This window comes from Ostrea edulis, chromosome 1 (assembly GCF_947568905.1).
Source record: "Ostrea edulis chromosome 1, xbOstEdul1.1, whole genome shotgun sequence".
Taxonomy (NCBI): Eukaryota; Metazoa; Mollusca; class Bivalvia; order Ostreida; family Ostreidae; genus Ostrea; species Ostrea edulis.
Window position 1 is genome coordinate 28,470,129 of NC_079164.1, and position 13,216 is coordinate 28,483,344.

Sequence of the window (13,216 nt, forward strand, 5' to 3'; positions counted from 1 at the left end):
CTTTAGAGCCCGGAAACCATTGCGTCTACAGACGGACGGACGGACAGACAGACGGACAACCCGATTCCAGTATACCCCCCCCCCCCCCCAACAACTTGTTGCGGGGGGTATAATTAATCAGCTATTAGTAACCCATGATGTATAATATACAATTATTGACATTTTTTAGGTCTGTACAATGATTTAGATACACGGTGGGTGTGACCAGTCAACGCAATGCTTATTCCTCCTAGGCACCTGATCCCACCTCTGGTATATCCAGGGGTCCGTGTTTGCCCAACTCTATATTTTGTATTGTTTATAGGTGTTACGAGATTGATCACCGTTATCTTCGCCTTTCATACATGTACCTCAGATTTTAGTACGATATTCACTGAACCCAAAGGACTAGGGGAATATTGTATTTTGAGGGTAGCTAAATCATTGCATTGACCTCAAAATGTTATTTGATTTATTATATGATTGAATATATTAAAACATCAAAACTCTACCTGGTGGGACATCTTTGTTTACAGCTAGCGTGGAAAACCTTGCCAAAAGTGATTATAGAGATGTAATTCAAAACATAGAAAGCATCTACTAGCTAGAGCATTCGCGACAATAATTGGTCAGACATCTGTGTTTATAGCTAGCATGCAAGACCTAGTCAAAAGTGATTGGAGATGCAAATCATCATTGGATTACCAAAATTATTAAAATACGATATGAAACAGGTGTGAGAACAGTACATTCAGAATCTGTGACGGAGAAAAGCAGACTCAATGAAGAAAACGTTGACATTTCTGTTACAGAGCTTAGAAAGGATGATGTATCACTGAAGCCGGCACAATGTGCAAAAAAGGACGATAACAGTAAAATTACAAAAACAGTTGAAAAGGGGGGAATTCTCAGCTCAGTATGCCACCGAAATCTTATCAACGACCCCCTTCCCCGAATCCAAAGACAGTTCAAATGATGATAAACCAGATCTAGTATCAGCTCAGCGGGCCATTGTCACTCAGTCTGACAAATTGTCCAACCCAGTCCCCAGTTTGACATGGGAGACAACTATCCATCTGCCGATCTTGAACTCCATGTCAGGATGTCATATCTCGTGTGTTGCCTCCAATAAAGTGTGGGTCAGTGATGTGAGTGGTTCCCTACACCTGTTGGATCTCCATGGAAACTTTACAAACCAGAAGCGGTGCTGGTTTTCACACAGTGACATCAAATGGAGTGCTTCTTTACACTGACACAAAAAACAAACGAATTCTCAAAGTTCAGATCAAACAAACAAGTACACGTGTTTTTAGGTCACCTGAGTCACTCGGGTGACTTAATTGCAATTTGTCTGCATCCGTTGTCATCCGCTGTGTGTCGTGTGTTAATAATTGAACATTTTTAACTTCTTGATAACTACCATTCCAATTATTTTCAAATTTGGCATGAGACATCTATGGGACAAGAGGACATAAATTATAATTTTCAGGACTCCTGCACTCCTGGGGCCTTAGGGGTGGGGCAAAAACTGCCCAAAATTGACCAATTTCCAAAAAAAATTCTTCTCCAGAACCACATGTGCAAGAAAAACTAAATGCATAATGATGTAGAGCAGGAATTAAGGCCTCTACCAAATTTTATATCTCATGATCTACGGGGTAGGGGTTCTGACTCCAGGGTGGGGACAAACTTAGTATTTAGTATTTATTTGTAAGCTTGCTGATACTGTATAAAATCTAAATGCATACTTGAGAATAGCAGAAAAGGATGTACAAAAAATGGTTATTTTTACAGCCCAGGGTTTTGATTCTAAGATAATTGGGTCCAAATTAGTCCTACAGTGTACCTTAAAATTATATGTTTTAATGTTATTGCATATATTATGTAAAGCCTTTCATCAGTGTATGCACTTTTGAAGACATTGAAGTTTTAAGAACACATACTGTTGCTGAATGTTAAAATTAGATATTCAGAGTAGGAAATTTTTTCTAGATTCCATAGACCTTAGAAGTAGTGATACTTTTTCACTAGTACTCATGTGACTGAGAAGACCTGTAGGCCTCTTGTATTTTTATTCCTTTTTGTTACTATTTATAAAATTAACTCAAGTTACATAAGTACGAAAGCCCATTAAGCTCATTTCCGTAGCTCAAAAAAAAAAAAATTCGCGTTATAACGCGTAACTTTCGTGAATTAACGATAAACTTTCGCGAATAAATGCGTAACTTTCGCGTTATAACGCGTAACTTTCGTGAATTAACGATAAACTTTCGCGAATAAACGCGTAACTTTCGCAAATAAACGCGAAACTTTCGCGTTATAACGCGTAACTTTTGCGAATTAACGATAAACTTTCGCGAATAAATGCGTAACTTTCGCGTTATAACGCGTAACTTTCGCGAATTAACGCGAAACTTTCGCGAATAAACGCGTAACTTTCGCGTTATTACACGTAACTTTCGGGAAGTAACGCGAAAGTTTCGCGTTTATTCGCGAAAGTTTCGCGTTATAACGCGAAGCATTCTATATAAATATAGTTTTGTAAATAAGGTACAGGTGATTAGGACAATGAACGAAGATTTTGAATTTTATGCATTTTTAAGTGACGTTTTCTCTGAGGAAATAAAACAGAAAATGTCCGCCTATCTCCCTACTGATATGATTTTGTCTAGGCATTTTCCAAGAGACTAATGCATGGATGTTTTGTTGTAGAAAATTTGCATCCTTTAATACACCCAATCTAATTAAAATTAGATGTTAGATACTCGTGAGCGGATCTAACATCTAATTTTAATTAGATTGTTATTACACCACGATTATTGATAAATATTAAGGTCAAAGGGATTTAGTGTATTCTGTAACTTGTATTCAGATGAAACATGAATAATTAAATCATGTCTTTCTGGTCTTCGGCTATACCATTTTTTTCCAAATATACCCCAATATCGATGAGCCCCGCGGGAGGGGGGGGGGGGTATTAGTCCTGTTAAGACAATTCTAGTTTTCACAGCTTGTACTATAAATTTTCCCAAGTTATTGAGTTCTTTATTATTGCTCACATTAAGAAGTTTAATTGATTTCAAGTTTTGATATATTTCTTTCTCAAATCAACATAGAATGGACATTGCAGGATAAAATGAAACTCTTCTTCTACATCATTATGGTCACATGATTTACAAAACTTCGTTCTGTTATGTTGAACTTTTTCAATTGTAAAAGAATGTGAATTCAATGATAATTTTCCCCCATTTTAAAAGTTGATTGGTCTTCTAAGATATGATTTTGTAAACAAAAGTTATGTATTAAATGTTGATACAGAACACTCTTTGGTGAATTTAAAAGAGACGGCATTAGATATATCCAATATTCTAAATTCGCTAAGTTGACTCACACACGACTCTTCAAAAAAATATTATAAACCAATGCTTGACAATTCATCTTTTACATTAATAATCCAGCTGTCATTGTTTCAAAATACAGTTATTCACGGGTTTGATTTTCAACCAGAATTTAAAAATTCTCAATTTTTGTCTACAGAGTTATTGTGTTGCATAATAGTTTTAGATAGTAGACATGTTTCTGACCGTTGCGTTTTGTTGTTATTTTTAATTTGTTCTATTTACTTTGATCCGGTAAATTAGAATTTCTTTTTTTTACAAAATCGACATATTACAAAAATCCCCAGATCAATTTAACAGATATGGATTTAGTGCTATAAAAGTGTACAATGTCCTATGGCTGACGAATGGCAAGTGTAATATTGTACGTGTACTGAATAACGTTGGTAATCTTTAAATAAAAAGATAGAATATCCATTAACCAGTCTTAAATGACCCTTTTCAACTGAATAAGCACAGCTAATCACGATTATGATATCGTATACACAAATATTTTATAATCATAATTATGGCATATTTAAAGACTGTTTTTCCTTTACCTGTTAATATGCGTTAATATCATGTTTGTAGTTTCAGTTCAGATTTTTCCTAAAATTACCCCCCCCCCCCCCCTTTACAAAAATTAAAATAAAAGGGGAAGTTGAACTTGTCAGGAAATAATATAAGACGGTAAATTTTATGAATTTTAATTGTTTAAATCATTTTTTTTAAATTCGTGATTATTTATCATTTGGTATATTTAGCATCTCAGTAAATTGCATGTCTGTTTTCATCTGACGTCGGGCACCGTTCATCAATCGTAAACTTTTGAACATTATCAGCTTCTTTTCTGGAACGGTTGAATAAATGTCAACGAAGTTTTTTAGATAGCATCTCTGAGTACTGGGGAACACGAATTGTGAATTTCATGGTTTATGCTCATGTACGCATGGTTATAATACCAAATCTGTGAAGTATATGATCCCTGGATTCAGATCCAAGGGTGGCAGTAAGTTGATAAAATATTGAAAATGCATTATACTTTTGAAAAAAACCCACAGCAAGACGTGTTTGTGAAACACCGATCCTCCGGTATGGCAGCAAAATAATTACATGTATGGTACCAAACGAAAGGTCTTGTCAAAAGGAATACATATGTGAAATATGAAAGCCCTATCACCATCCATTCAAAAGTTATGACCAAAGTTAAAGTTTTTGCAAACAGACAGACAGACAGATGGACAGACCAAAAACTATATGCCCTCGAATCTCCGATTACAGGGTCATAAAAACCTTCTGTACTCCTGGATATCAAGCAGACAAATAGTTTGCATGAATACAATGAGTACTTAGTCCTTTACCAAAATTATAAAATTCATGGCTTCTGGGTCCAAGTTTCAGGCTACAGGGTGGTCATATATTGAAATTGTAGAACACCTTTGAAAATATTTTTCTTTTCCTCTGGACATCTCCCAGTCAAACTGTTTGTATGATTATTATAGGCAGCTAGCCCTTTACCAAGATTTTGAATTCATGTCCCCTCGGATCAGAATCAAGGCCCCAGGTAAGAGATTGGTCGGTCATACATTGACAATTTTTCATACAGTATACCTTTGAAAATTTTAGTTATTCATGAACATTTAGGCCCAGTAAGCAGACTTTATACCGAGTTGCAGTACAAATATGATTGCTTCACAAATATGATAATAAAGATAGAATCCTCACCAATTTGTGAAATGCATGGCACTAAATTCAGAGTTCCATTTCCAGGTCGAACTAAGTTGGTCTTATCAAGAAAAGGTCATGACTCTCAGGTGACCGTGACACCCCCATGGGCCTTTTATCTAAATATATAATACACGTAAAAAGAGTCCACTGTTATAAAACCTCCTCATTTCATTTTCCCTACAGACCAGTGTTTTACTCGACCGTTAATATCACATAATTTAATGTTTCTTCGATGTGTAGTGAAATTGCGCAGGTTTACTTTGGTAATCATATTCATTATTACATTGCATCCTGACCCTGTATAGAAATTGTTGAAATCAGAAATAAGTTCTATTAAAGACTTTTCCCCTAAGATGAATGTATAGCTTTTTTGCTTCCTCGGAATCTCTCGGAGATTCATATCTATCTTCCTCCATAAGCAATAGGCGTAGATCTCGAACAGTCTCGTCACAAGAAAACTCAGCTTTTGGCGTAGTTTCTTCCGAGCAGGCAGTGATTTCTGTTTCATCTGCGTAACAATGGCAGTGTTGTTTGTTATATAGTTCAGGAAGCGAGTAGAGCATAATTGGTCTGTTCCCACCATGCATGTCTTTTCCACCAGAGATAGTATGAGTGTTCCAGATTTCCACCAAGTTATCCAAATCTTTCTATAAAAATGAAAATTAAGGTAGAATATGTGTTTAATGTTCATACTATTTACATCGGGTTACAGCTATTATATTTGAAAAATCCTTAGAAGAAAGAAAGAAATAGAGAGAAAGACATACGGACAAGTTTTGTTCCTTCAAAGTACAAATTATTGCTCGATAACTAAAGCCGCTCGCGTACTTGGAATTCAATATTCAAACAATCTGCATATTGATCATAAAAATATTTGTGGTTCCTTAAATACTTACCTGAATGATATCCATAAAACAGAACTGTACTAAATTTTTGTCCAAAAAAGTTCCGCAGAAGGTAGTTTCTCCAATGCAATTGGCCATATCTGCGAATAAAGCCATCCAGAACTGCCCAACTTCCTTTCTTAGAATTCCCCAAAACCATTCTATTCTTTGATTGTGCGTGCTTTTCCCATATATAAAACTTTTTTCACCAGACTGAGCGTCGATATAATTGCGTCTTAGAAACTTCTGCACTTGCTCGATGTAAACATTTTCCGTCCCCATGTCAGCTCTTATCCTTTGGGGACATCCCCTCCGGCGTTGCACGGCTTTTATATAGTAATCAGCTATAACTTTCGGATCGCTGTTGGTTGAGTTGGCCTCCAACCAAATCACATTTCTTGAAAATCCATCAATACATCCATTTATAGCTATGCCGTATGGCTTCATTTTATCATATGAGTCAATATGCCATACGTTATCAGGACCATTGCTGACATATTGCCGTCTATGTAGTCTTATTCTCTTCCGTTTCAATATCCCATCTGGGTCTAAAATTTTCATGAGATGATACACTGTGTCTCGAGAAACTGTTAATCCAGAGAGTTTACACTTGTTGTGCATCCATTTGTAGCCATGAAGCTGTCCCGAATTTTGCAGTTCATTCAAAATAAACAAAGCAACATCGCAGACATCAGAATATTTTTTTCTTCTCGTTAGTCGTAATCTTTTCAGCGTTCTTTTCAATGTCGACTTACTAATAATGACTTGATGCACAATTGCAAGAAAGTTTAAAATTTCAGTATATGATAGTCCAAGTTCAAAGTACAGCTGGACAAGTCTTTCATTATTCTTCATTGCAATGAACAAATTATATCATGCTACCTCCATAATAGTGAGGCATTTAATCGGTAAATTGGGGTTTACACCAACGTTGGCGTTTATAAGCAAAATTTACGCGTTATAACGCGAAAGTTACGCGTTATAACGCGAAAATTTCGCGTTTATTCGCGAACGTTACGCGTTTATTCGCGAAAAAAAAAAAAATTTTGAGCTACGGAAATGAGCTCAATGGGCTTTCGTACATAACAATTTTATTCAAAGGGAAATAATTTTAAAAAATCAATCTTGTAACAATGTTTATTATGAATAAATAGTACTAAAAACAAACAAATATCACAACAAACAGTGATCTAATTAATATTGCACTAACAAGCACAACATAATAAAAGCAAGACTAACCACAAAATAAGTGGATGACAAGACTAACCAATGGTGTTAAGGACATATACTGTAACAATGTTTCTCAATAATAAATAATTTTCTGTAACATTTCAAGTACAATTCACTTGCATTCTATCTTGTTTGTACAAAAAACTTGGGGAATATTACCAGGCTTATTTCAAAGTTTGCATATTTTGCTAGTTCCTGGTTGTGGCAAGTAAAAATGTAAAATCAGCTCTTATAGTATTATAAAAGTTTGTTTCTCTGAACATCGACTAAGTACACTGTAATTGTAGAAAAGAATGGGCGAAAAATCTTTGGATCATTCGTGGTTTGAACCCCGGACATTTGCATTACTAGTTAGGTGGTCTAAACCACTGAGCTTACCAGGCCATTTATACAAAGTGTGGTAATATCACTACAATATAAAACTTAAACTTATTTCAGAAATCATATATTTAAAGAACTCTTCATATCAAGGAGATGAAAAAATAATTTTAGAAAAGAATGTCAGAAACGGTGCGTATGACCCTAAAGATGGAGACATATATTGCCTTGGAGTATAAACCTGTGTGTGTAAATAATAATTACATAAAACGAATGAGGTTTTCATTTTTCATTCTGCATGTACATGTTCACTACTCCCATATGCTGCATCAAATTGGAACTACAGCTAACAACAATACTGTTGATGGGCAATAGTATGTCACTAAACAGAAGTGATGGGTGGGGAAAAATTGTGGTCCCTAGTGATTTATCAGTTACTTGCAATGTCAACATAAAATGGCAATGCAGAGAAAAAACAAACAAGCAAGAAAATCTATTCTTGCATACATGTTTTGGTCTGCCTTTAATAAGCTACAAATACTATAAAAAAATATATGAAAAGTTATCTCAACAAATCAATACATATAATGTAATGTTAACAATATAACTGAAAGACAATGAATATTTTAGTTTATCAAAACGAGACAACTACTGTCCTTAGACAGACCATGCTGTAGAAATCTTATGCAGACCCCATATAGCTGATCAATCAAAGGTCTCATATGGCAATTTCTTTGTGCGTAAAAACAAAAATGAACAAGATCGAGGCCCATGTACCACATCGCTCACCTGAGCATGTTGCTGACCACAAAGAAAAGTCGATATCTGCTCAATACCAAAGAGAATATAAACATCATAACTTTATAAATCTCTCACCCCTCATCCCCAAGGCCATGATTTAAATCAACTTGAATCTCCACTACCTGATGTTTTTATATCAGGATGACTAATTATAGTCCTGTTGGTCTTGGGAATAATATTTGTTTTAATGTTACCACTTTTTGTGGCCCCATCTAAACCAGGGACCATGGCTTCAGTCAACTTGAATATGCACTACCTGGGGATGTTTGTCTGTCAGCATGAGTAATCATGGCCTGGCTGTTCATGAGAAGAAGACTGTTATAAGACCTTTTACTATATTATCCCATGAAACTTTGACCCCTAATTGAGGCCCAATCCTACCCCTGGGAGTCACAAATTGAATAAATCTGAATCTGCACTATTTGTCGATGATACTTGCATATTAATATGACTAATCATGGCAGTGTTGCTTTTGAGAAAAAGAGTTTTTAAAGTGCTACCCCTATATATACCCCTATAAAAAATTGTTTTCCTATTGTGACCCCACCTACCCTTTGCAGCCATGATTGGAAGACATTTGAATCTATACTTCCTGAGGATGCTTGCATACTAATATGACTAATCATGGCCCTTCTATTCTTGAGAAGATTTTGAAAGATTTACCTATATATCCCCATGTAAACCTTCAATCCCCTATTGTTGCCCCAACCTACCCCTGGGGGGCATGAATTGTACAAACTTGAAACTTCAAATAAGTATTTTTATTTTTTCCTAGCCCAATGGTTCTTAATAAGATTTTTAAATGACTCCACTCTATTTTTGCTTTTTCTTGAGTCAGACTATTTTCCCTTGGATTAGGGCAATGGCACATCATTGGAACGAACTTGAAACCCCTTTACCAAAGATTACTTTGTGCCAAGTTTGGTTGAAATTGGCCATGTGGTTCTAGAAAAGGAAATGAAATGTGAAAAGTTTATAACGAGAATGATGACAGAAAATGGACAAATTTCAATCAGAGAAACTCACTTGTGCCTCTGACTCAAGTGAACTAAAAAGCAATTTAAAAAATTACTAAAATACTAAACTGTAAAAAAAAAAAATCAATTATGATTAAAGTATTACGTGGAAAAATACTGCGGTTTCAACATTTTTTGCTAGATACAAATTTTAGTTCTTTTTTTTTCATGTTTGTGGCCATGCAGTCCACAAAAAACACAAACTTTGCTCTTTATGGAAGAAAATCAAGTAGAATTCCATGAAATAACCTATTTACACAACAGTACCTTTACAAAACAGTACCATTGAAGTAAAAAAAAAAATTACAAAACAGTACCTATGAAATAAATTTATGGAACAGTATCCATGAAATTTGATGAAACCACAGTTGTTGATAAACATCAATGAATGATTATACTAAAAGCCTCATTAAAACAAAGCAAATAAAAAGAATTCCATAGGAAAAAACTAAATAAATTATATGGCACAGCAGTTTTAGTCCTCCCAGAGGCATTTGCTAAATCTGTTTCTTGCTGCATTCTTAAATATAATCAAGAACATGATACAATTGTAAATTTAAAACCTGGGATCCAACATAGTATAATTTGTGGTAGATTTCCAATGGTGAATACTTTCAGTTATTGAATAGGTTCTGTATTGTAGCTCAACTACAACCACACTCCTCCACTTCCTCACTGACCACTCTCTCATATCCAACTGACCATTCTCCAATTCCTCACTGACCACTCTCCCAGTTTTAATTAAATCATCATCCATAACCGGACCTGCTTTTGGTCCAGCCTCAGACACAGGTTGTCAATCCTGACTAATCGCACTCGTTCCAGGTCACCGGCATTAAACACACGGTAGATCTGAAAGTTTTCGCGGTGCTGCTGCGCAAACTGAATCTGTTGGGAGGAAATCTCAAACACGTCTTTGTCATCAGTCAAGGTAGCCTTGACCTCAATAAAGGTTTTGATCACTTCAGTGTCTCTCCTATGAGATAATTCAAAGTCATATGGCGTTCCTTGCTCATTCTCTTTGTTACACCACTTGATTTCAATAATACTCGGATCCACCTCCTGCTGGCGTAAGAGATACTGGTGGACAAGGTGTTCACCCCAACGACCTATTTCTTGTAAGTTTGACTCGTCCTGGTCAAGGTCTAGAGATATGTCTGGTACAGCCTTGAGATTGGAACCTTGTCCTAACTCTTCATAAGTGTAATCACTCGCCAACCCCGTCCAAGCTGGATGATCTACAATATGAAGCCAAAATGCATCATCAATTGTCATACATGTACTTAGTATTTACATAAAATGCACAGGTATCATAATATAAAGAGATTTTAGAAGTAAGTAATTTTTAAAAGTAGATATAGAATAGGGAATTTGTGTTTTGATGTACAAATTTTCAAGAAATCCAGATGAAAATTTAAGAATCTAATATGTTCTACTGAGAAATACGAAATACTGAGAATTACTGATATTCATTCATTTCAATTACAAGATAACTTGTCCACTGTGTGTAATTCAAAATGTAAATCAATCCATACATTTCAACACCAAACTCTGAACACTTTCAGGAATTCTTAAATTATTTTCTAGATGTTTCTTTATACCAAGTAAATAATTATGTTAGGTGGGAACAAGTATAACTGAACATGTGTACACACCCATCAGGATTTTCTTGGACTCTGGGATGCGGGGCGGCCCCTGGCTGTTATCAGTTGGATGCCTCCGTTTTCCACTTGGCTTAATATGATGTTCCTGATCTCCCTGCCAATGACCCTTCTCTTCACTATTTGTAAAAGACTCTTTTGTATGAGTTCCCCTTTCCCTTGTTATGTCATCACCACTAGATGGCACTGCTGAGTGGTGGGCTCCTTCTGTTTTGACACCTGCAGCCTCCTGTCCTCCCTCTCTCTCCTCCCGTGAGACAGATCTTTTATTCTCTCCTGAAGACTCTGTCTCATTTTCCAATATCTTTCTTTTTGTGCCTTCTACAAAATGTATCAAAGACCAATTTGAAAATAAAACAAACACTAAATTCTTAATTGGCAAGATAGACTTTAAACCTATCATATTTCTCCCACTGCATCTGTCTAATTCAATTATGACAAAAACAGTTCTAACATATGAAAAGCTCATCACAACAGAAAAAACAGTATCATATAGAGGCAACACTGTTACAACTGCTTTTCAATACACTTTTAGAAATCATTGACTTTTGCTGATTCGTCTCCAGCATTCACACAAACATTCACCACAAATATTCACCACAAACATTTATCACAAGCATTCAGCACAAGCATTCATCACATACATTCAACACAAACATTACAAATATTCACCACAAGCATTTACCACAAACATTTACATACATTCAACACAAGCATTTACCACAAGCATTCATCACATACATTCAACACCAGCATTTACCACAAGCATTCATCACATACATTCAACACAAACATTACAAATATTCACCACAAGTATTTACCACAAGATTCATCACATACATTCAACACAAGCATTTACCACAAGCATTCATCACATACATTCAACAAGCATTTACCACAAGTATTCATCACATACATTCAACACAAACATTACAAATATTCACCACAAGCATTTACCACAAGCATTCATCACATACATTCAACACAAGCATTTACCACAAGCATTCATCACATACATTCAACACAAACATTTACCACAAGCATTCATCACAAACATTAAATTCATCACAAACATTAACCACAAACATTCACCACAAGCATTAAATCACAAACATTCATCACATACATTTACCACAAACATTCATCACAATTTTTAACAACAAGAATTCATCCTTCACCACTGGGTTCCTTACTTCCTTCACTGTCCTGCCTCCCATACACAGCTCCTGGGCCCTCCTCATTACTCTCCTGTCTGTTGTAGGGCTGTCCCTCAGTCCTCTCATGTACAGTGATCCCTCCTCTTCCTCCTGAGGAGTGATCTCCCTTGCTTGCCTCAGAACTTTCCTCACCACCAGGGGGCTTCCTTTCATCTGTGACCTTAAACTGACTGGGCAGTTCCTTCACACTCTTCATGTAATCTGGGGCTTTGGGTGGAGGCCAAACTTTAGAATCAGCAACTTTTTCTTCTCTCTCCTTTCGAACTGCAAGTAAAACTCACAACCATTAACTAGTTACAAATGAAACAAAATCACTGTTTATCTTGTTTCAACTTTGTATTTCTTTACCAGTGAATGAACTTTGTGACATTGGTAGTAAGGATTTCTATTGAACTAACCTTTGTTTTGAGCTGCCCCCTGGGTGTTCGACATTGGTGGCCATGCTTTTAGTCCCTGACTTCCTTCCTCTGTCTGGTTTGCTGTTCTCATTCCCCCTGAATCTGGTTCCTCAGGCCATGATTCAATTTCTGTTGGGAAAATAAAATAAAGGTGTACAACCTTCAGAGATTTCATGAAATTTTGATATTGTCATACTGCAGTGTGTCAGAAACTTCATGAAATTTTGATATTGCCAAACTGCAGTGTGTCAGAGGCTTCATGAAATTTTAATATTGCCATACTGCAGTGTGTCAGAGAGATTTTATGAAATTTTAATATTGTCATACTGCAGTGTGTCAGAGAGATGTTATGAAATTTTAATATTGTCATACTGCAGTGTGTCAGTTTTGAACTGTTGGTGTATGAACATTCTCTACCCAGAGCTCCGTGCTCTACTTGCACTATACCTCTGTCAGTGTTTAATTTACAGAAATCTTGTAAAAGTTTCTAATATCCAACATTTATGTTTTGGACTAAATATTTAGTCATATCATGAAATGCTTTTGGTGCAATTAAATTGATGCTTACTGTAAATTGTTTAAACTTGCTGTTTTCTGATCCTAAATT

At 35.8% G+C, this 13,216-nt stretch overlaps 2 protein-coding genes across 2 annotated transcripts in view; both read right to left on the reverse strand.

The window, feature by feature from the left end:
• Window positions 1–5,003: 5,003 nt before the first annotated feature.
• Window positions 5,004–6,823, reverse strand: LOC125663894 (uncharacterized). The gene is made up of 2 exons (XM_048896319.2): window positions 5,981–6,823; window positions 5,004–5,731 (listed from the first exon to the last, which is right to left on the reverse strand). Exons 1-2 carry the CDS (start codon window positions 6,821–6,823, stop codon window positions 5,402–5,404), a joined length of 1,173 nt encoding a protein of 390 aa, XP_048752276.2. The 3' UTR covers window positions 5,004–5,401.
• A 267-nt stretch (window positions 6,824–7,090) lies between these two features.
• LOC125663892 (uncharacterized) overlaps window positions 7,091–13,216 on the reverse strand; it is a 63,512-nt gene continuing 57,386 nt past the window's right edge. Inside the window, exons 32-35 of the mRNA XM_056160321.1 lie at window positions 12,610–12,738; window positions 12,188–12,475; window positions 10,989–11,315; window positions 7,091–10,571 (exon numbers count right to left, since the gene is read on the reverse strand). Of these exons, the coding sequence (XP_056016296.1) occupies window positions 10,075–10,571; window positions 10,989–11,315; window positions 12,188–12,475; window positions 12,610–12,738 (1,241 nt within the window). The 3' untranslated portion in view covers window positions 7,091–10,074. The remainder of the gene's footprint in view (window positions 10,572–10,988; window positions 11,316–12,187; window positions 12,476–12,609; window positions 12,739–13,216) is intronic.

Bases quoted from the DNA above. Each gene is read 5' to 3' on its own strand.
- LOC125663894 (XM_048896319.2), bottom strand. From the start codon at position 6,823: ATGAAGAATAATGAAAGACTTGTCCAGCTGTACTTTGAACTTGGACTA. The intron at 5,732-5,980 runs GTAAGTATTTAA...TCATTTTTATAG, and splicing joins GTTTTATGGATATCATTCAG to AAAGATTTGGATAACTTGGT.